At 38.7% G+C, this 20,518-nt stretch overlaps 1 protein-coding gene across 1 annotated transcript; it reads right to left on the reverse strand.

Moving 5' to 3' along the window:
• Nucleotides 1-947: 947 nt before the first annotated feature.
• On the reverse strand, nt 948-20,155 carry LOC117398887 (leukotriene B4 receptor 1-like). The gene is made up of 3 exons (XM_033997981.3): nt 19,437-20,155; nt 4,409-5,196; nt 948-3,916 (listed from the first exon to the last, which is right to left on the reverse strand). Exons 2-3 carry the CDS (start codon nt 5,168-5,170, stop codon nt 3,602-3,604), a joined length of 1,077 nt encoding a protein of 358 aa, XP_033853872.2. The 5' UTR covers nt 5,171-5,196; nt 19,437-20,155; the 3' UTR covers nt 948-3,601.
• Between the last annotated feature and the right edge of the window lie 363 nt (nt 20,156-20,518).

Below are 20,518 nucleotides of genomic sequence, written 5' to 3' on the forward strand. Positions count from 1 at the left end.
TTAACTCATTTGCAAATGAGTCACACTGTGATTCATTCAAAGGTCTAATGTGTTGAGGGACTAGCTTTAAAGTAATAGTAACTAACAAAATAATTCCATAAATCCTAGTCATTGTCACTTCCATTAACTACATAGTACTCAAATGACAATGCTATGGCAGGTGAATCAGTCCTGTGATGTGCTATTGACAGTGCTATGGCAGGTGAATCAGTCCTGTGATGTGCTATTGACAGAGCTATGGCAGGTGAATCAGTCCCATGCTGTACATCTTATTGACAGTGCTATGGCAGGTGAATCAATCCTATGATGTACACCCTATTGACAGTGCTGTGGCAGGTGAATCAGCCCATGGTGTACACCCTATTGACAGTGCTGTGGCAGGTTAATCAGCCCATGGTGTACACCCTATTGACAGTGCTATGGCAGGTGAATCAGCCCATGGTGTACACCCTATTGACACTGCTATAGCAGGTGAATCAGTCCCATGGTGTACACCATATTGACAGTGCTGTGGCAGGTGAACCAGTCTCATGGTGTACACCCTATTGACAGTGCTATGGCAGGTGAATCAGCCTATCGTGTGCACCCTATTGACACTGCTATAGCAGGTGAATCAGCCCATGGTGTACACCCTATTGACACTGCTATAGCAGGTGAATCAGTCCCATGGTGTACACCCTATTGACAGTGCTGTGGCAGGTGAATCAGCCCATGGTGTACACCCTATTGACACTGCTATAGCAGGTGAATCAGTTCCATGCTGTACACCCTACTGACAGTGCTGTGGCAGGTGAATCAGTCTCATGGTGTACACCCTATTGACAGTGCTATGGCAGGTGAATCAGTTCCATGCTGTACGCCCTATTAACAGTGCAATACATTTGAACTGCAATGTTAATTTGAACTGCTGTACAAAAACTTGGTCTTACAATAAAAACAAAAACAAGTATTGTTATTTGCTTTATTGATCACAAACAATATGTCTGTGAAACAAATAAACACAGAAAAATAAATCTTTCTTTTTTTTAAATTCCAGCGCTGCAGATGGAATATACACAATAAAAGGCCTGCATGAATATTGCATTTATTATATAGATTTACCTTCCAAAAATTCAGTTGACTGATAGGTAAATTGGTTAGGTTGAGGGTTTTTTTTTTTTTTTAAATGAAAACCCAAACTTATTGGTCTGGCCATTCCTAGACAGGCTACAGCTACCGTATTACTTTGAATTAGCGCTGTAGCGTTTATTTTACATTGTTAATTTAATTGAGGGTGACATTTATTCGAGGGCGGCGTTTATCAGAAATACTATGGTCTCTGAACGGTGCAGTATTTTATTACATGTTTTAAGGCATTTTAGAAGCGGCGCCATGACAGCCTCCGATCTGCAGCAATAATACTCTTCTGTGTTTTGGGGCTTGAATACAGTACATTTACTGACAGTTAACGAGAGCCAATTAGGTGGGAGTTGGGTGGTCAGGGGAGCACTGTACCAGCGAATCAGGATTGTGTATTGGTTGCTATGGGGCGGTACAAGAAGTGGAGACAGAACGGTAGTTAAGTGTGATGCAGTTCTTAACGCAAAATCTTACTTTTGAATATCGGTTTGATTTCTGTTAAAACTAATATATATCCTACTCGGTTATTATTATTTTTTTTCTCACTGTAATTTACCTGCTTGTTTGTAATTTCTCTGTAAGAGAAACCAAAACTAAATCGCATAGATAGTAAGCAAGTTTTGTTATATATAGTTAGTACTATTAAATAACATTTGCATACTAAGTGGGTGTACATTAGTTTGTATTACATGCTGGATTGAGGTTGCAGTCTCTTCGGGGGCGTCATGCACATAGCCAGAGTTGAGCGTTTCTTTCTTTATTATTATTTTTTTTTCAGGGATAGAAAAAAATACCTTTACGTTTCTTTATTGAGAGCGGCGTTTATTCAAGGGCGGTGTCTGTTAAGAAGCTGATATCTGAGTGAGGCGTTAATTTGAGGGCTGCGTTAATTCGAAGTAATACGGTATATTCACACACAATATTTACATTTTAAAAAATTAAACACAACAGTGAATAAAGAAAGGGCTATTATCTATTCTAAGTTTCATTCTCTAGATAGTAGGTTTCCCCCTTAATAATGTTCTCCATAATAAGCCCAGCAAAGTGTAATAAAGCATAGTGAAAGCATGGTAAAGCATAGGGAAGCATTGTAAAGCACAGAGAGGTCTGGTAAAGCATAGGGAAGCATTGTAAAGCACAGAGAGGTCTGGTAAAGCATAGGGAAGCATTGTAAAGCACAGAGAGGTCTGGTAAAGCATAGGGAAGCATTGTAAAGCACAGAGAGGTCTGGTAAAGCATAGGGAAGCATTGTAAAGCACAGAGAGGTGTGGTAAAGCATAGGGAAGCATTGTAAAGCACAGAGAGGTCTGGTAAAGCATAGGGAAGCATTGTAAAGCACAGAGAGGTCTGGTAAAGTATAGGGAAGCATTGTAAAGCACAGAGAGGTGTGGTAAAGCATAGGGAAGCATTGTAAAGCACAGACAGGTCTGGTAAAGCATAGGGAAGCATTGTAAAGCACAGAGAGGTGTGGTAAAGCATAGGGAAGCATTGTAAAGCACAGACAGGTCTGGTAAAGCATAGGGAAGCATTGTAAAGCACAGAGAGGTCTGGTAAAGCATAGGGAAGCATTGTAAAGCACAGAGAGGCATGGTAAAGCATATTAAAAAAAACAAACTGTGCTAAACTAACCCTTATAAAAGTTTCCCATAGTAAAATCACAGTAAAGTGCAATAAAGCACCGTGATAGCATGGTAAAGCACAGAGAGGTATGGTAAAGCATATTAAAAAACATGTCAGTCAATGGTAATTATGGTAAATTCATAGTATAACCATGTGCCCTTGTTCCTTGCAGTTTTAGGCTTGCATTTGCAGTTAATGGGGCTTTCTCAACACATGCTTCTTTTAATATTCTTATTTTAATTATATTGTAGTGTCAAACTGATACAGTCTGCCTGTCTGTCTCTGCAGCTTTAATGGAACTAAACTCTGGAAGAATGTAGTAAACTAACACAGACACCAAGAAGAAATTCTATTGTAGTGTCAACTGAACAGGATTGTGGGGCTCTGTCTGCCTGAAGCTTTAATGAAACTAAACTCTTTTCAGAATGTAGTAAACTAACACAGACACCAAGAAGGAATTGTAGTGTAGTGTCAAACTGAACACAACCTAATAACTAATGTCTTTCTTTCTTAGTACAGTCCAGTACAGATCCATTGAAGACTCCTTTGTTCTGTAAGAGCTGTCCGATAACCAGAGAAAAAAACTAAACTAACAAATAAAAAAAGCTGACTAAATAACTAGACTAAGACACGGCTCACGTTGTGCTCTGCTTGTTAAGGACAACAGTAACATGCTGCATTTTGATTGCATTTGATTCTACCGAAGACTACTGGGTGTCCTTGAAATATTTTCAATCTTAAAACATGTGACACAGCACAGCTCTAATCTCTTCAAAACTCAAAAAACAACATAATAAAAGGTAATAACATCAATAAAGCCAGTTCGAGATCTCCAGGCCTGGTTAGTGCTTTCTGCACTGGTTCACCCAACAGTGGAGGTGTCCTTGCTTCCCTGAAGCTCCACAGACTCCTGGCAGATGCGGTCCTTACTGGGCTGTGGGCTTTGGTCCTTGGCTTGACGTGCTTTCTTGTCGGCTGAGTCAGGGGCCGTGCCTTCAAAGAGCTTGGCCATGAAGTTGAGGCCGGCGGTCTTCATGTAGCCCTTCCCTGCGAAGGTGTAGAGCACGGGGTTCATGCAGCTGCTGATGAATGCCAGGGCTGAGGTCACGACGCGGCAGCTCTTCCACACGTGGTCCAGCCGACTCTGGAGAGCCTCCGGAGAGAGGACTGCCACCACCTGAGAGAACGAGAGAGAGAGAGAGAGAGAGAGAGAGAGAGAGAGAAGAATGTCCAATTATTTTGTCCACACCGGAGCAATTCCCCACACAGCTCTGGAGCACAGAAGGTTCAGCGGGCGTCCTCCGATCCCACAGCCAACCAAGCCAGCTTCCTGTTCTACACCCAGGAACTCGAGGACAAAGGTCAGCCCTGCGGATGTCCGCTCTGGGCTCACTGGGCGCCTAGCCGATAGGGTCCGCTGTAGTGCGATGAGGAGAAACAGTCCCTGCCGATTTTGCCTGCCTAACCTGCAGGAGCGCCAGAGCCAATGGATGCTCCCTTTAGAATCCCCAGCTAAGACCAGCGACTTCACACAGCCAGGACGCGAACCTGCACCCTCTTGACTGTGTGACTCACCCTGCACACCATGAGGCCGTGCCTTTACCAGGGGAAACCCTTGGGGACCAAAACTTCTGTCTGCTTGACTTTCTTATAGAAAGACATGACGTACCTGAATGAGATTGACCACATGGTAGGGCAGCCACAGGACTCCAAACATCACGACGATCGCCAGGATCAGCTTCTCACTGCGGATGCGCCGCTGAAACTTGGAGCTCCGTAAATGGCGCAAGATGTACCCATAACTCCCCACAATCACAGAGAACGGGACCACGAACCCGAAGAACGTCTCAAACCCGTACTGGAACACCTCGTGGCCCCTGCTCTGGTGGAAAGCCAAGCAGACAGTCCGGTTCTCCCTTGCTCTGCCTCCCTCTGGATCGCTCCTTATTGTTCGATACACGACCGCAGGAACTGCAAACGCCAAAGTCATCATCCACAGTATGATCAAAACCTTGATCACTAACCCTTTCTTCCGTAAAACGGGCACTTTATGGGGCCAAGCCACTGCTGCCAAACGATCAAGGCTCAGAAGCGTAATGACAAAGATGCTGGCGTACATGTTCATACAGCAGAGGTAGAACAAGGTCTTGCACAAGACCATCCCAAAAACCCAGTCTTGCAACGCCAAGTACACGATGAAGAAGGGAGTCAGGAGCATCAGAGTCCCGTCTGCCAGCGCGAGGTTAAGAATCAGGAGGCAGGTGACGGAGCGCTTCCGGATCCGGAATAATATACTCCAGATTATGAAAAGATTCCCCGGAACTCCGATCAAGAAAACCAGGGTCAGGATTAGGGTACCGATGATTGTGGAAGCCTCATTACTCACGATGCTTTCCTCTTCTTCAGGGAAGATCGTCTCGTTATCTTCCATGGCAGAAGAGTTTTCACACAGGGAATCTGCAAAAAAAAGTTTAAAGTTTGATCAGCAGGTATCTGAAACAATAAGAGGCTGATAAAAGTTTGGTCAAAATAGAGGTATGACAGACAGGGTGATTTATTCAATTTATTCAATCTGTTACTGTTGTGATAGAAAGTAATTCCCTAGTTGATTTACTTGTGATTTGTGAAGAATACTATTTCAAAACTGTCGGGAATATGCACAATAAAATAAGAATTCTGCAATATTGACAACATCAAAGGTAAAGTGATGTGTTTCTTGTAAATACTGCAGTGGGTTCTGGAACACTGTCGTTTGAATTACATCTCTCTGTGCAGAAAGCTCGTTGTCAGTGCAGGTATTACTTTGCGTGTGAACTAGACTCATTTTCCAATTAGAGCTTCTGCAGCTACCAGAGGGAGAGATGAAGAGTAAAATCCATCTTAACGCGATTCCTGCCAGACCAAACACCATATATAATTACAACAGTTTCTGTAAGGGATATACAACAATAAGTGTTCAACCGATTCAGCACTTTCAGTTGTTTATACCACTTTTCTTCCAAATTGATGCTTGTTTGATAATGAGTGTCAATTGATAATTTGATCATTGGATTTGGTTTTTTCTATTTTGTAATGCTTTGTTTAAACAAAGTAGTAGATTGGAGTAAAATAGACATACACAGAAAAAGGATGGCTGTTTTTTAGAAATGTAGTACTAGAGGCGCAAAACAATTACATCCCAAAAGTAGACAAATCTAAATCTAAAACAAAATGGCCAAAATGGTTCAATGGATCAATTAAAAAAAATATTCAACGAATACAGAGCGTTTAAAAGGGACCAAAAACAAAGTACACAGAAAGAGTACTTGGAACTGCAAACACAAGTCAAAAAGGAAGTTAGAAAGGCCAAGAGAGAGATAGAAATCAATATTGCTAAGGGGGCTAAAACCAATTCCAAAATGTTTTTTCCAATATTATAACAGCAAGAGAACATTCAAAGAGGAGGTTAAATGTCTAAGAGACAGAAATGGCAAAATCATAGATGAAGAAAAAAAAATAGCAAATATATTAAATGATTACTTTTCACAGGTTTTTACAAAGGAGGACACGGACAACATGCCCCACATGTCGACCTGTTCCTATCCAGTTTTAAATAACTTTAGCATAACAGAGGCAGAAGTGTTAAAGGGACTAGGAGCTCTTAAAATAAACAAATCCCCTGGGCCAGATGAGATCCTCTCAATAGTACTCAAAGAAATGAAAGAAGTTATTTACAAACCGCTAACCAAGATCATGCAATAGTCTCTTAACACAGGGATAGTACCGACAGACTGGAAAATTGCAAACGTAATACCGATCCACAAAAAGGGAGACAAAACCGAACCAGGTAACTACAAACCAATAAGCCTGACTTCTATTATATGGAAACTTATGGAAACTATAATAAGATCCAAAATGGAAAATGACCTATATGGGAGACAGTCCCTAATCCTGGGAGACAGTCAGCATGGTTTTAGGAAAGGGAGATCATGTCTAACTAATCTGCTTATTTTTGAGGATGCAACATTGACAATGGATAATTGCAAAGCATACGACATGGTTTATTTAGATTTCCAGAAAGCTTTTGACAAAGTCCCGCATAAGAGATTAATTCTCAAACTGAACGAAGTAGGGATTCAAGGAAATGCATGCAGTTGTTTTTTATACCATTTTTATAACATCATCCCTTTTTAGGATACCTTGAAACAAAACTCCCTCTCTACAGCAGTAATATTTCTTACTTCATGTCCTTTAAGGTTTAACTTCAGTGTTATATTACAGTACATGACTGAGTGATACAAGCAGAGGGTACAAAGATTTCAGTATTTTCAGCTGCTTTTATGATGAATTGATCAGTTATTTTTAAGGCTTTTTTTGTATTTATAAATGTATTGTGTACTAATACGCATACATATTTAAAGTATTTATTCATCGGCACTCAAATTGTCTTAAATGTTTACACAAAGGCGTGTGAACTGGAAATGGAAAGTAAAGTTATTGATTGTTTTGACAAACCTAAAACAGAGCTGTAAGAAATGCAAAAACTGAGTTTCCATTTAACCAGATTTACTAAGTGATGAGGAAATTGCTGCTGTTCCTGAACCTGTCCGGAAGATTTGTGAAATAAATATTAGAAGGGGTATGTTCATGTGGACGTGAATTTGTAATTATGTTAATGTATAATTGTATTCATTTTTCTGCTTTCCTTGACGTTTTCCGTGGACTTGTAGCACAAACTGTGGATTTGTTAATCAACAATACATCTGCCCTGCACTCCCCTTCTCTTCAAAGCCACACAGCCACTTTTAGCTGGAGGATTCATAGAATTAATCAATCAAAAGATAAAAGGGTGACATCACAGAAATGTTTTAACAATACAAAACATTCTGTATAGTTTATATACACAAAACCCATATATACAAATATTTCAAACTGTTTGTATATTTTAAACATGTTGTACATCCAAGCACTTTTTAAACTGCCCTGCATTCCACATTGATAAACGTCCCATTATTGTGTTTTGGCAGCTGTGAAAGACTCACACGTGCAAAAGGAAAACCAAATAATTGGTTTTAGACTAAACTGGAAGCACAGCAAAGACTAACATGAAGGCCAGAGAACACACAGTCAACAGAAATGAGCCAAAATAGAGCTGAGTGCTTCCACTATCATTTTGTATATTGCAATTTGTTTTATTATAGTTTTTGGATATTCATTCATTTGCAAAACATGATCAAAACCACTAATGTAACACAGCATTAAAATAATATTAAAAAAATCCCAGAAGCAAGACTATGAAGGCCTTACTTTACCCCACTGACTTAACTACAAATCAAAGGACAGTACTTTCAGTTAACACTTTGTCTTGGGTGTGTAATGTTGGGGTTCATGTGTGGTGAAGAAATAACTTATATCAATAATTCAGCTGAATGCAGACAGATTACAATCTTACACTTTGATTTCCACAGTTCACATGTTGTACACACTGTTTCCCAACTCACTTCCTCCTTCATCAATAAAGTTTACTGAATACAAGACCCTTAAATAACTTTATACAAACAATTAGAAGGCAAACACTAACACACGACTGCAAAGCAATCTTAATGCTAACAGGAGAGTTAGCATTAACCAATTGACTTATTCATGTTTTAACAATGAGAATTTTTCATGTATTATTATTTTTTTAATTGTAATACTGATATTATTATTAGATTTAAAAAAAAAAAACATCAGCAGAATCTGAATTTAGTCATTAAAAACCACGTTTCAATGTGTGAAAATACAAAGGAAGTGTTAGTGTTATATAGTGCGGTCCCGCCAGCATTGCCCTGTGTGCAGCACAGCACAGCGAGGCTCTGCCCAGCACACAGCAGGTAATGCCAGCGCATTAGATTACAACTTTATATAGACGCCATGTTGGGTAACTGCTGTAGGTCTGTACAAGGTTTTATATTAGTGTTATATAGTGTGGTCCCGCCAGCATTGCCCTGTGTGCAGTACAACAGAATAATGCAGTTCAACGAAGTCCTTTTGAAGTGTGTAAGTATTAAGGTATTTACACAGCACGCCTGTAATCGCTAAGCAAGTCATTATAACCCCTATACGTTCTGATTAATGCACTTTCATCACTGGACTAGTCAATGAATCACACAAAACTACACACTACTTACACCGAAGCAGCTAATAACAATGGATCACAATTATGTCATTTTGCAGTATACTATGGCGATGAGGGAAAGACCTTGTGACAGCCTGGAGACACAGCTGGCAGGAGGAAATAGACCCCATTGGGGCTGGCAGGGGTTAGCCACCCTAGCTGGCAGTATCCAGCTCTGTGTTTTCAAATGGAACAGGAGGCTGGAGACACCCGCCCAAGGCTTCTTTATAAGCCCCATTCAAATTTGCAAATAAGTTATTCACCAGGGAGAAAAATGGCACACTAAAAGCAACTAAGTCTGAGCTGGAGACATCTCGAGGAAATGCACACAGATTCAAAAAGGCAGGAGCCTATATCGATTCCTTCAGACATCCCACCTATCAATCCACCAGAATACCAAATGGAGGACTGTGCACCTAAGTGGAAAGAAGTAGAGCAAGCTGTGAAAAAGGCAAGGACGTCATCATCTCCTGGACCTAATGGAGTTTTGTACAGAGTGTACAAGAGTGCCTCTGGTGTTCTATGAATCCTGTGGAAATTGATGAAAGAGCATGGGAAAAACAGATTGTACCAAGAGCATGGCACCAAGTAGGTGGAGTATTTATACCCAACGGAAAAGATTCCACGAGTATCAGTCAGTTTCACCCTGTTTCACTGTTAAACATGGAAGGCAAGATTTTTTTCAGCATTGTTGCTCCGAGATTGTCAGCTGAAGAACTGCTTCATTGACACTTCAGTACAGAAAGGTTTCCCAGGATGCTTAGAGCACATCAGGCTTTTACTGTGGCAATGGAAGTAATTATTAGGTCGTCCCATTTACTGTCATAAATAGGGGATTTCAAGGGAGTACTACTTTGAAAACTGGGATCCTTCAAGAAGCTGCTTGATGAGATTCTGGGATCAATAAGCTACTAACAACCAAACGAGCTAGATGGGCTGAATGGCCTCCTCTCGTTTGGAAACTTTCTTATGGTTTTTTTTTTTCTGTTACGTTACCAGAGATGAATGCATTTTTTGGTGTTCTGCTGAATATGGGACTGAATGCAAAAGCGGACATAAAAGAATATTTCTCAGAGGAATGGGCCGACAGAATGCCGTTTCTCAAACATGTATTCAAGAGATCGTGTTTCTTGCAGATATTTTGGATGCTGCACCTTTGCCCTCCCCCACCCAGGTGCCTCAGGCTGATTTTGTTAGCAGAGGATAAAAGGTCAGGAATGTGGTCAGCTACATAGACACAAAATGTCTCAAGCTATTTATCCCAGGTAGAAACATTTGCATTGATGAGAGCACCATTGGCTTCAAAGGAAGGATTATCGTCAAGTTCTACAATCCTCAGAAGCCTACTGGTACAACTGGTGGGAAATGTTCGCAACCCTGGCTCAAGAAAACGTGGTCGTCCATCATCAACAAACAGAGAAGAAAGACTGAATGGAAAGCCACATTTCATTGCCAAAAATGAAGCAAAGAGCACCAGACTGTGCAGTGTGCAGTGACAGAAAGACAAAAGGGGGGAGGAGAGAGACTGTATGGTTCTGAAGAACCTGCTCAAGGAAGCCAGGGTTGCACCCAGGTGACTGCTTTGAAAGGTACCATACCATGGACACATACAGATAATTTCTGTCAGTGTAAATGGCTTTTTTGTTTGCAAACCTCACCTGATATAAATAGTTATAACATTGATGAAAAATAGTTTTTAGTTCATTTTTTTGTGTGTTTTCTTTGTTAGTAGAGTGTAATTGATTTGTAAAGTTTTGTACCTGTCTGATTATTCCAAAGGTAATATATTCAAGCAAAAACTAACATTTTGTGAAATCTTGTTACTTTTTCAATGTTCGCCTGATATATATATATATATATATAAACATGTTTTTTGTTCAAAATGTTGGTACTGTTGTCTTTGTATAGTTACTTGTTTTAAGCAAATAAAGTCACTTTATTTCAATTTGAACAGCATGTGGTCTGAAATTTTATTTTGTTCACAAAAATTAATTGGACCTGACCAGCCTGACAGCAGCAGAATAAATGGACTGCAAAGGGTTAATGCACTTTGCTATGCTTTTACAATACAAAAAATTTATAAAGAAGGAAATGCATTAGCTTTGTTTATTTTCGGGTATTGCAGTGTAAACCTATTGCCAACACTTTCGAAATGTTTTTATCATAATAAATGCAATGAGCAATACATTTCTCAACATTCACTCTGGACTGCCCGCTAGCAGACAGAGAATTCCTCTTTTATTATTATTATTATTATTATTATTATTATTATTATTATTTGTTTATTTATTTAGCAGACGCCTTTATCCAAGGCGACTTACAGAGACTAGGGTGTGTGAACTACGCATCAGCTGCAGAGTCACTTACAACTACGTCTCACCCGAAAGACGGAGCACAAGGAGGTTAAGTGACTTGCTCAGGGTCACACAACTGTATAGGAGTGTATTGTAACTTGTAGATATCAAACACATTTTAGTACAATATAATACTGCTCAAGTTATATGGAACTGTTGAGTAAGGTATAACATGTTAAACATGGTTACAGATTCAGCTAGGGGTTTCCCTAGCTGTAAACAATATCCTGCGTTTGTCAAGATATTAGAGTCTGTTCACTTCATCCGCTATGCCTACACAAACTAGTTAGTTGTCAAACATTGTAACACATGTTTGTCGATGCCTCTGCCGTACATCGCACTCTTGAGATTATTAACTCAAATATCCTATGCAACATGAAGAAAAGTTCATTCCAAACCCTTAACTCGTAATTCTTTATTATAATCACATCATTGAAAAATGTTAACCTTGTGTATTTGAACCAATGCATTTGACCTAGTGTTTGCCTATGGTTAAGTGGCATTCAAAATATCTATGCGTTAAGTTTTAGGGTGGTTCATTCCAAGATGTATCTTAGAAACTGTTGGAAATACTGAAACAAATTAATTGTCATTTTAATCAGCCGAATTGACTATGCCACAAACAAACTTCTCCAGTGACATTTGAACCAAGGATCTTCTTTAGCCCCTAGGCTCTAGAACTACCCCAAGCATGTATGGATGTCGCACTTTTGTGACTTCATTTCTAGTTGACATTGAAACGATTATGGTAGAAGACCATCAAATGCGAAAAAGTGCTAAATGTAAATTATTATTATTAGTTGGTATATTGGGATTTGGTCATGAGTCACTAAGAAGAATGTTTGTAACTTACTTTTAGATTAAATTACATCTCTAAAAAACAGCCTAGAAAGGATTGTAATACATTATATTACTAAATTTACAAACTGTAAACTGCACCATACAGCTTAATAGGCTATGGCCCAATGCCCCTGGTAGCTAAAAGTGCTTCTCCTATCATTGTTAGAACCAATTTGACAGTGAATATGTGTGATCTGTCTACTGCCTGTGTTTTCTACTTAAATATAATAAGCATTAGATACAGTTTGATCATGTAACTTAAACACATTATACTATGGAGGTGACATTGGTACCTAGTTTCTCTATTTTACTTCAGTCGTGTTATAATTCCCCTGGTAAAAAAATGAAACGGTGGTACTACCTCCCACCTGAGGGAGATATTTATTCATTTCAGTGCATTTATTTTCAGGAACTTTGAGGAGGAGCTCCTCTGTCAAAGAGGCTACATACCGTATTCTGAAGAATGTGGTTATCAAGAGACTGCATCACGCCCCAGATAGGGAGGGTGTAAGTTAGAGAGTCACGAGAGACGACAAGTTAAAGAAGAGCCCCTCACTCCCTTGTTTTTACACACTCTGTTTTAACAAGTCAATTTGTAAACCAAGCAAAAATCCTTCAAGTGAATTGAAGATACCTTCACAAATTATTCTTTGTAAAGAAAATGCTTAACATCTGCGTAAAGTATTTGGTTGTGTTTATATATATATATACTGTATATATTGTTATATTATGTGTGTTTGTAGACAAAAATGTAAAATATGTGTTGCATATAAATAACAAAAAGCAGTGGATCCATCCTGTAACGTGTAACTGCAATACAAGTGAACAGTTTTACAGGGTGTGGCAAAGTACCTGTTTGTAAATATTTTAAATGTTTTGTAAGCAATGTTTTCTGATTAATATATTTGATTATTTTGAACATGTTTATTGATTTTTTTTTTTTTTAATTAGCGTTAGTAGCACCACATTTTTTAATGCTACACAGTCATTGGTTGCAGAACATTGACACAAAAGTGTTTCTGAAAGGCCATTCATCTGAATGTACTCAAAAAATCCTCTAGACAGATTTCTCTGCAAAATTCCTGCACCATCAATCACTTTAATGGTAACACTCAAATGGTTTTCAAATGCTTTGTCATCAGAATCTTTTTCAGTTCAGAAAAGCTTTGATCTCTATGTATTTTCTTAGTCCCCTAACAATTCCCAGTCACGACCATCCACGGTCTTGTACAACCCGAAAACACAGCCTGCAAAACAAAGATTGTTAGCCTAGTTGTTTAAATCGATCAACACAGCTCTTTTCAGTGCTTTTCAATACATATTTCATTACTACTAAATGTCTGTGTGCACCGCCATCCATATTCCAAACAACCGTCAGGACTAAACGTAGTCTGTCTTAGCCAGCAGCTCTGTGTGACAGATCAATGACATTCTACGCGACCTGTGCTAAGAACTCCCCAACAATTGTTTATCGCAATTGCATTGCCGGTTCTCTTGTGAATCTGGCTGAACAACCTCTAGATATAAGCACAGGATGCAGCGGGTTGGAGGCTTTGAAATGCGCTGTCCCTTTCTTTAGCTGTCTTGCTTGTTAAAGGGCCAGTCCCTGCATACTTAGCAGCTATACACGCTAAAATGTAACCTAAAACCATCGTTGAAGTTTGAATATCGGCACATCTCTGGTTCATTTTGCCATTGCTTCTCAATGACAGCCACCACCATTCTATTTCCCTGTTTGGTTTGTGCATCGTGTAAGCGTACTGGTCTGTTCATCAATTCTGTTAAACAATCCGACACTTATTCTCTTTATACAGACACCCCGCTATTCTGAGCATAATAGGCTATCCAGAATATTTTTTCATGCAGTATTCTGGAAATACATAACAGTCCTATGAATGAAAAACTTTAAAATGGGAATGACATACTGTGCAACGAGAAGTGTTCTATGTCATTATTGAAAGGGGCTATCTATACGATAAATGTTTTTTTTTTTATTTATTAAACACAGACACCAACACAGCCCATTCTTGTTTTAAGTAATTTAAAAATAGTTTACCATTCCCCGCTTTGAAACTGTTCTCATTCTACCTAAAGGAATTACAGTAAACTCTTGTAGGCCAGTGTAATCCCAGCCCCTCGCCCATGAGGGGGGCTTGTCGCTTGTACAATTGTCTCTCAGTTTGCCATGCTCACACAAGAATAGACACAGCCTAAGTTAGTCGCATTTTATTTTAAAACTGTTTTTTGTTTTAAGTAAATACGTTGTGACAAAGTTGGAAATTGTCTAAAATACGACCGCTGATAGTCAATGTTTGTATCATATTTTAAATAGACATTCATGATCTGTGCATTTCAGCAGAAACGCCTGATTTAAAAGTGTTTAAATACGTGCCTAAAGACTGTTTAGTTCAGTTGATAATCCTTCAGTCTACTTTTGAAAACATTTGTGTTCGTTTACTTCTGCATAAGCTTACAGGCCGCTCCAGCATTGCCAAGAGAGACCCAAACCGGTCTTTCTGTACGGTTTGTATACATTAAAAAACACAGTAAAGACTCTATACTTTAGTTTTATTTACTGTTTTACTGTAACAATTTGTTTTCTTAAGATCAAAATTGACTTGAAACAACAATCTTTCAACTGTTGCTTTAAAACTACACACATTGCCCTGAACCGAGGTAAAACTTCTGTAAAAACATGTGACAGGAAGGGGCGTGGCACTTCCACAACGCCCTCAGCACACTGGGGGAACTACCAGCCACACTCGCAATTCTCTCTCAGTGTTCAGTCAGATACAGACAAGCACTGACACTGAAAAGGTTTGTAGCGTTTTATTTTAAAACTATTTTTTTTTCTTCAATTTAAGTAAATACATTGTAACAAGTCTAACATAGCGGCAGCCGATAGTCAAGGTTTGTATTCTTTTTTTATTGGACATTTTAATGTTTTAAACTCAAGACACTTGGTACGGACATTTCAGAAGCACTGTGTGTTGCCTTTACACGTGCTTGTACATCCAGCTGTGTAAAATAAATAACGCAATTAAGCTTTTTAAAATGTTAACTTAACGATGTATACAGGGTCTCACATTTTATTTGTGTCGTAAAGGTGTTTTGTGACCTGTTTTTCACTTTGCCCCTTCTGAAAATCAGGCTGAGATGTTCACTGACCCAAACCCTTAGAATTAACACATTTTGCTTCATAAAGTCGAATGAAACCTGCAGAACAAGGTTACGTTAAAATATTGAATTACATACTGCTTTTGTAGTTTTCCATACACTTAACAAAAAACTGAACAATTAAAAAAAGTCACATTTTCAAATCTAACATGAAATACTACTGTTTTAATATTATAATACTTTTGCGATATCATTTTGTAGTTCCTTTGATTACATTAAGTTAAATAAAATATCTACATTATGTTCATATATTTATTTATAATTATGTCTCAATCCTAAAATTCTAGGTGATGAAAAACTATTGGCCAGAGCTGTAATATGAAACTCAGACATTAAGAATATTGAATCGCTGATCTCTGATCAGATCTTTGTTTAAATGTCACAAGCTGCATCATTGTGAGCACAGGAAGAGATAAAGTATTCATTATATTCCCCAGGCTGTGAGTTTTGACACTGATAAGGCTTGCAGGAAATGCTTCTCATTTGCTACTGCTCATCCTCAAATGGTTCTCAGTTGAAGCAACGCTACCTGAGGCTTTGAAATCCATTCCTTATCTCTTAAGAGAACATTATCACTGGAACCCTTTAAAAGGAGTGCTGACCATCTTTATAATCCATTCTATTACCCCTTATTAGCTTTATTAACATTATCCCAGGGACCACTTTAATTGAACACTAACCAATCCATCTTTAAAATTCATCTTTAAATTAGTTGTATGAACATTATCACTGCTCCCCTTAACAGGAATAGTAACAAAACACTTCCATAAACCCAACCCAGTTTGAGCTGCACAGGTCTCAGATGTGAAGTTTTTAAAGAAATACAAAGTTTACAAGAAACGCATTACCATTGCTGTTTCCCATGTTGTCTGTATTAGTTTTAAACATACAGTCGTGTGCAAATGTATTAGAGCACCCCGTTGCTTCTGTAGTTTTGATTTGTTGTGCATATGAAATCAAACCACTGGAACTGAAAATCTTGGGAAATTGCCAAAATAGGCAAAGTAGTGATTATCTGACTTACCTGACAACTTGAATAGGCCACACATGCAATTTGTTTAAAATAGTAAGAGAAAATGAACACGTACAAATGGTAAAATGCAGAAGACGTGTTAGGAGTTGTTTAAGATGCCTAATTAAAGCATACAGTGGTCTGACATTTTCACACACAAGTGCCTATTGTTTCTATATCACTGATCAATGAGTGGAAATTGAAATTCTCACCCCCAGAGTTTTTCATGCAGGTAGGTATATAAAGGATATAAATGACAAATCTTGATGTGTTCTAATACATTTGCACAGCGCTGTATCACATTCTAAGGATTGCAGTGTATCCAGATCATGTTCCAACCTGAAATACACCACTCATGTCATCAGCATTGTTGCTGGAGTTAAGCAAATACATTTTAAAGATGTCTTATAAAGACTTGCTAACGCTTGTTAATTACACTGCATTGTCAGAAGGGAAGTGTTTTAACTCTGATGAGTAACATCCTGTTCTGAAATTGTGAAATACATAAAAAAAAAAAAAAAACAGCCTATCACTATGATACATAATGATCAATATGCAAACAATTTCCGTTTTGATTGAATAATGATTGAATTCCTGCCTTTCACCTCTTGGGGCCTGTGTTCAGAGCTAGGGTGTTAGGTGGCACAGAGAGACAAACAGCCTCTCATTCCTCACTTTCACTTCTCTGAAGACCTGGGCTCCAATTTTAAGGGAGGGGGGGGGGGGGGGCGATGGAGCAGACAGAAAATAGGAACTAGCACCATAGCCCTGACCAGTAACACTTCTTCAACTGCCTTTATAAAAAACTATAGCTCCCCTTGCTGTTATTACTATTATTATTTGTTTATTTAGCAGATGCCTTTATCCAAGACGACTTCCAGAGACTAGGGTGTGTGAACTATGCATCAGCTGCAGAGTCACTTACAACAACGTCTCACCCGAAAGACGGAGCACAAGGAGGTTAAGTGACTTGCTCAGGATCACATGATGAATCAGTGGCTGAAGTGGGATTTGAACCGGGACCTCCTGGTTACAAGCCCTTTTCTTTAACCACTGGACCACACAGCCTCCTACCTCTAGTGTAGAAGCATGCTGGTAGCTGTAGTTTGATTACTTGATGAGTGATTCCTTGAGTGTTCGGGAGCTCGTTTCTATATTGCGACATCGTAGGGCAGCAGTGTGGAGGAATGGTTAGGGCTCTGGACTCTTGACCGGAGGGTCGTGGGTTCAATCCCAGGTGGGGGACACTGCTGCTGTACCCTTGAGCAAGGTACTTTACCTAGATTGCTCCAGTAAAAACCCAACTGTATAAGTGGGTAATTGTATGTAAAAATAATGGGATATCTTGTAACAATTGTAAGTCGCCCTGGATAAGGGCGTCTGCTAAGAAATAAATAGTAATAATCGTAAATTCAACTCGGATCGGTCTTACGACCAGTTGTCACCTGTTTCTATCTACATTCGAGTCGACTACACATGCCAGTGCCGTGTTTCAATACAACAGGTCGGCTAGCAATACCGTACTATCTGAAAGTAGATGAATCACGCAGCACCGCGGGTCCATGTATTTTGATTGGTTAGGAAATAACGTTTGGGTAATCATTATTCATGTAAGAGATGTAAACTACTGCTTTAAACGACCTAACACCCAAGGTCTACCCTATGCGTGATTGTATATTCTCTGTTGATTCTCTCTGTCGTTGCAATTGTCTCTGTCAATGCAGCCATGTTTCTCCAAATTCAACGCAGGAAATGACTGTGATCCACCGGTCGTATTTATACATCAGGTAAATTGGCGTCTGTAACACACGACGGTAATACGATCGAATCGTGTGAGCAACGTTATCTAGAAACGCTGCTCTTATCGTATATTCTGTTTCCGACGTCATCGCGTATGTGTACATAGAAACGTGCCCCAGATTGCTACTGGTACAGTTGCTATTGGTACAACAGTCGTAATAATTTTAGTAACACTTCAACTGCCTTTATAAAGAAAAAACTACATCTCCCATCATCCCTCACCGTTACCCCTAGTGTAAAGGCATTCTGGGAGCTGTAGTTTTTTTTTTACTTTGATACTACTTTGATTGCACAGATAATTTTAATAACACTTCTTTTACGCAAGTTAGTTCTGGTAACCAGAATTGAGTCATTAGAATCCATTCTGCCCATCCCATTACTTTATCTGGGTTTCTGTAAATGGGTGGTGTCTATACATGTATCTTACATATGGATGTGATCAAATGCTTGCTGAATGACTGAATTGGATCTAAGCCAAGTCCTGTTTATAACTGCAGGCAGCTTTTGAAAGAACCAATTGTACAGTGCTATCCTTTCTGAGTTTGCAAAATACCACCCCTCCAAACTACATGTGTGCAGTAAACTAACTGGACAGCAAATGCGGCCTGTTTTCTTTTCTTCCTGAGTACAAAGTAAACTTAATAGACAGGAGAAAATTGTGGGTCTCTATCTGTCTGCAGGTTTAATGAAACTAAACTCTGAAAGAATGAAGGAATCTAACACGTAGACATTTTATTTTGGGAATTAATTTAATCAGGAGGTCGACTATCTGCAGCTTTAAATATGTAAATCCACGCAGAAAACTGCAGTAAAAAAACAATTTTTTCAGCATACAAATATGGTTTAGCGGCAATGTTTTACAGATACCTTATCAGATTTGACTTATATTTCCTCAAATGGATGCGATATATATACATATGTGACTCGCCTACTTTTCCTGGAAAACATTTTCTGTTCTTATTATCTGATTAAAACGAGCAAACCTGCACTTTAAGTTTTTAGATAACATAATCAACAATTTTCTAAAAAGTGAAATGTTTGCAGGTTATCATATAATTTTGGTAATATGAAGTGAAAATATATATATATATATATACACACACACACACACACACACACACACACACACACACACACAATATATATTAAACAGATAGATAGATAGATAGATAGATAGATAGATAGATAGATAGATAGATAGATAGATAGGAGATACACATATCAACCATAGTTGCTAAATAAATGTTTTTTTAAACAAAAGAAAACAACTCAAAACATAATTATTGACAACTAAATACCCGTTCTCAAAGAATGATCTGGTACTGTAATTATATAACAACGCATAGCAGCAACCTACATATATGAATCCATAACTTACCTATATACTTTATCCAAGTTGTTTTTCTTTTATTTTCCAACAGAAATATTATCCATAATTCTGCTGTTCCATGACTGGACTAAGATATCCCAATACAGGCATCCAGGGAAAGTGAATAGGAAATTTCATTCTGAAGTTGCGTGTCTGTTTTTGGAGTTCAAGCTTCCACAAGCCCCCAGGTTTGTGTAACTGGAAATGACTCGCGTTGTCGTCAGTTTGAGCCATGAAATTTGATTATTTTTGTTCACACAGCAGCCAAGTTAAGACATGTTTCGGTAATTTAGGCCCCATCTTTGGCAGCCGAGTTGGGATTTCATTAATCCCAGAAAAGGAATTCGGAAAACAGGCAGGGTTTAGAAGTTTAACCCTGTGTGTAGTTCGATGCATGGTACCTGCGGTGACTGCGGTCAAGCTATCAGCCAGTTTTGAAAGCCATCATCCAGTTTTAAAATGCCGGTCAAGCTATCAGACACTTATCTCGCACTCAGGTTTAACTTGTATAGATAGTTTCCCTGTTTCAAGCAGTGAAATTCTTCACTCCGAGTAATTTATAACAGCACTGGAATAAAACAAGCGATGAAATACACGTTCATACATTTTCAAAAAGTATGAAAAACGTACTATTTAATAAGTATAAAAGAAATCTCACTAACAACTTATCGCAACACAGTCAAGGGACGATTCTATGTTGTTTAAATTATTGAGAATATACGTTTTTGCTGCTTACTATTAAAATGTATTTGACCAAAGACGTGTGTGTGTGTGTGTGTGTGTGTGTGTGTGTGTGTGTGTGTGTGTGTGTGGGTGTGTGTGTGTGTATACAGTGCATTCCACAGAAAGAAAACTGCAGAAGGAATGAATGTTAAATTGCTATAAATCCAGTGGTTACGATTTGAGAGTGGAAATCCCCTAACTATGATGTTTAAATATACCTTAGAACAGGATGCAACTTGGTTTGAAATTGAGTTTTCAAGAAAAACGTGAGGAAGGCCGGGTTCAACAACAACAAGTTCTACTGGGATCTACCAGTAGATGGTAACAACTACAGTGCAGTGAAAAAGTATTTGCTCCTTGTCTGATTT

This window comes from Acipenser ruthenus, chromosome 44, assembly GCF_902713425.1.
Source record: "Acipenser ruthenus chromosome 44, fAciRut3.2 maternal haplotype, whole genome shotgun sequence".
In the NCBI taxonomy this organism is placed as follows: domain Eukaryota; kingdom Metazoa; phylum Chordata; class Actinopteri; order Acipenseriformes; family Acipenseridae; genus Acipenser; species Acipenser ruthenus.

What these genes read in the sequence shown, in the direction of transcription:
- LOC117398887 (XM_033997981.3), bottom strand. Translation starts at nt 5,170, where the DNA reads ATGGAAGATAACGAGACGATCTTCCCTGAAGAAGAGGAAAGCATCGTG. An exon ending in ATGTGGTCAATCTCATTCAG is followed by an intron (nt 3,917 to 4,408) that starts GTACGTCATGTC and finishes TCGTTCTCTCAG; the next exon opens with GTGGTGGCAGTCCTCTCTCC.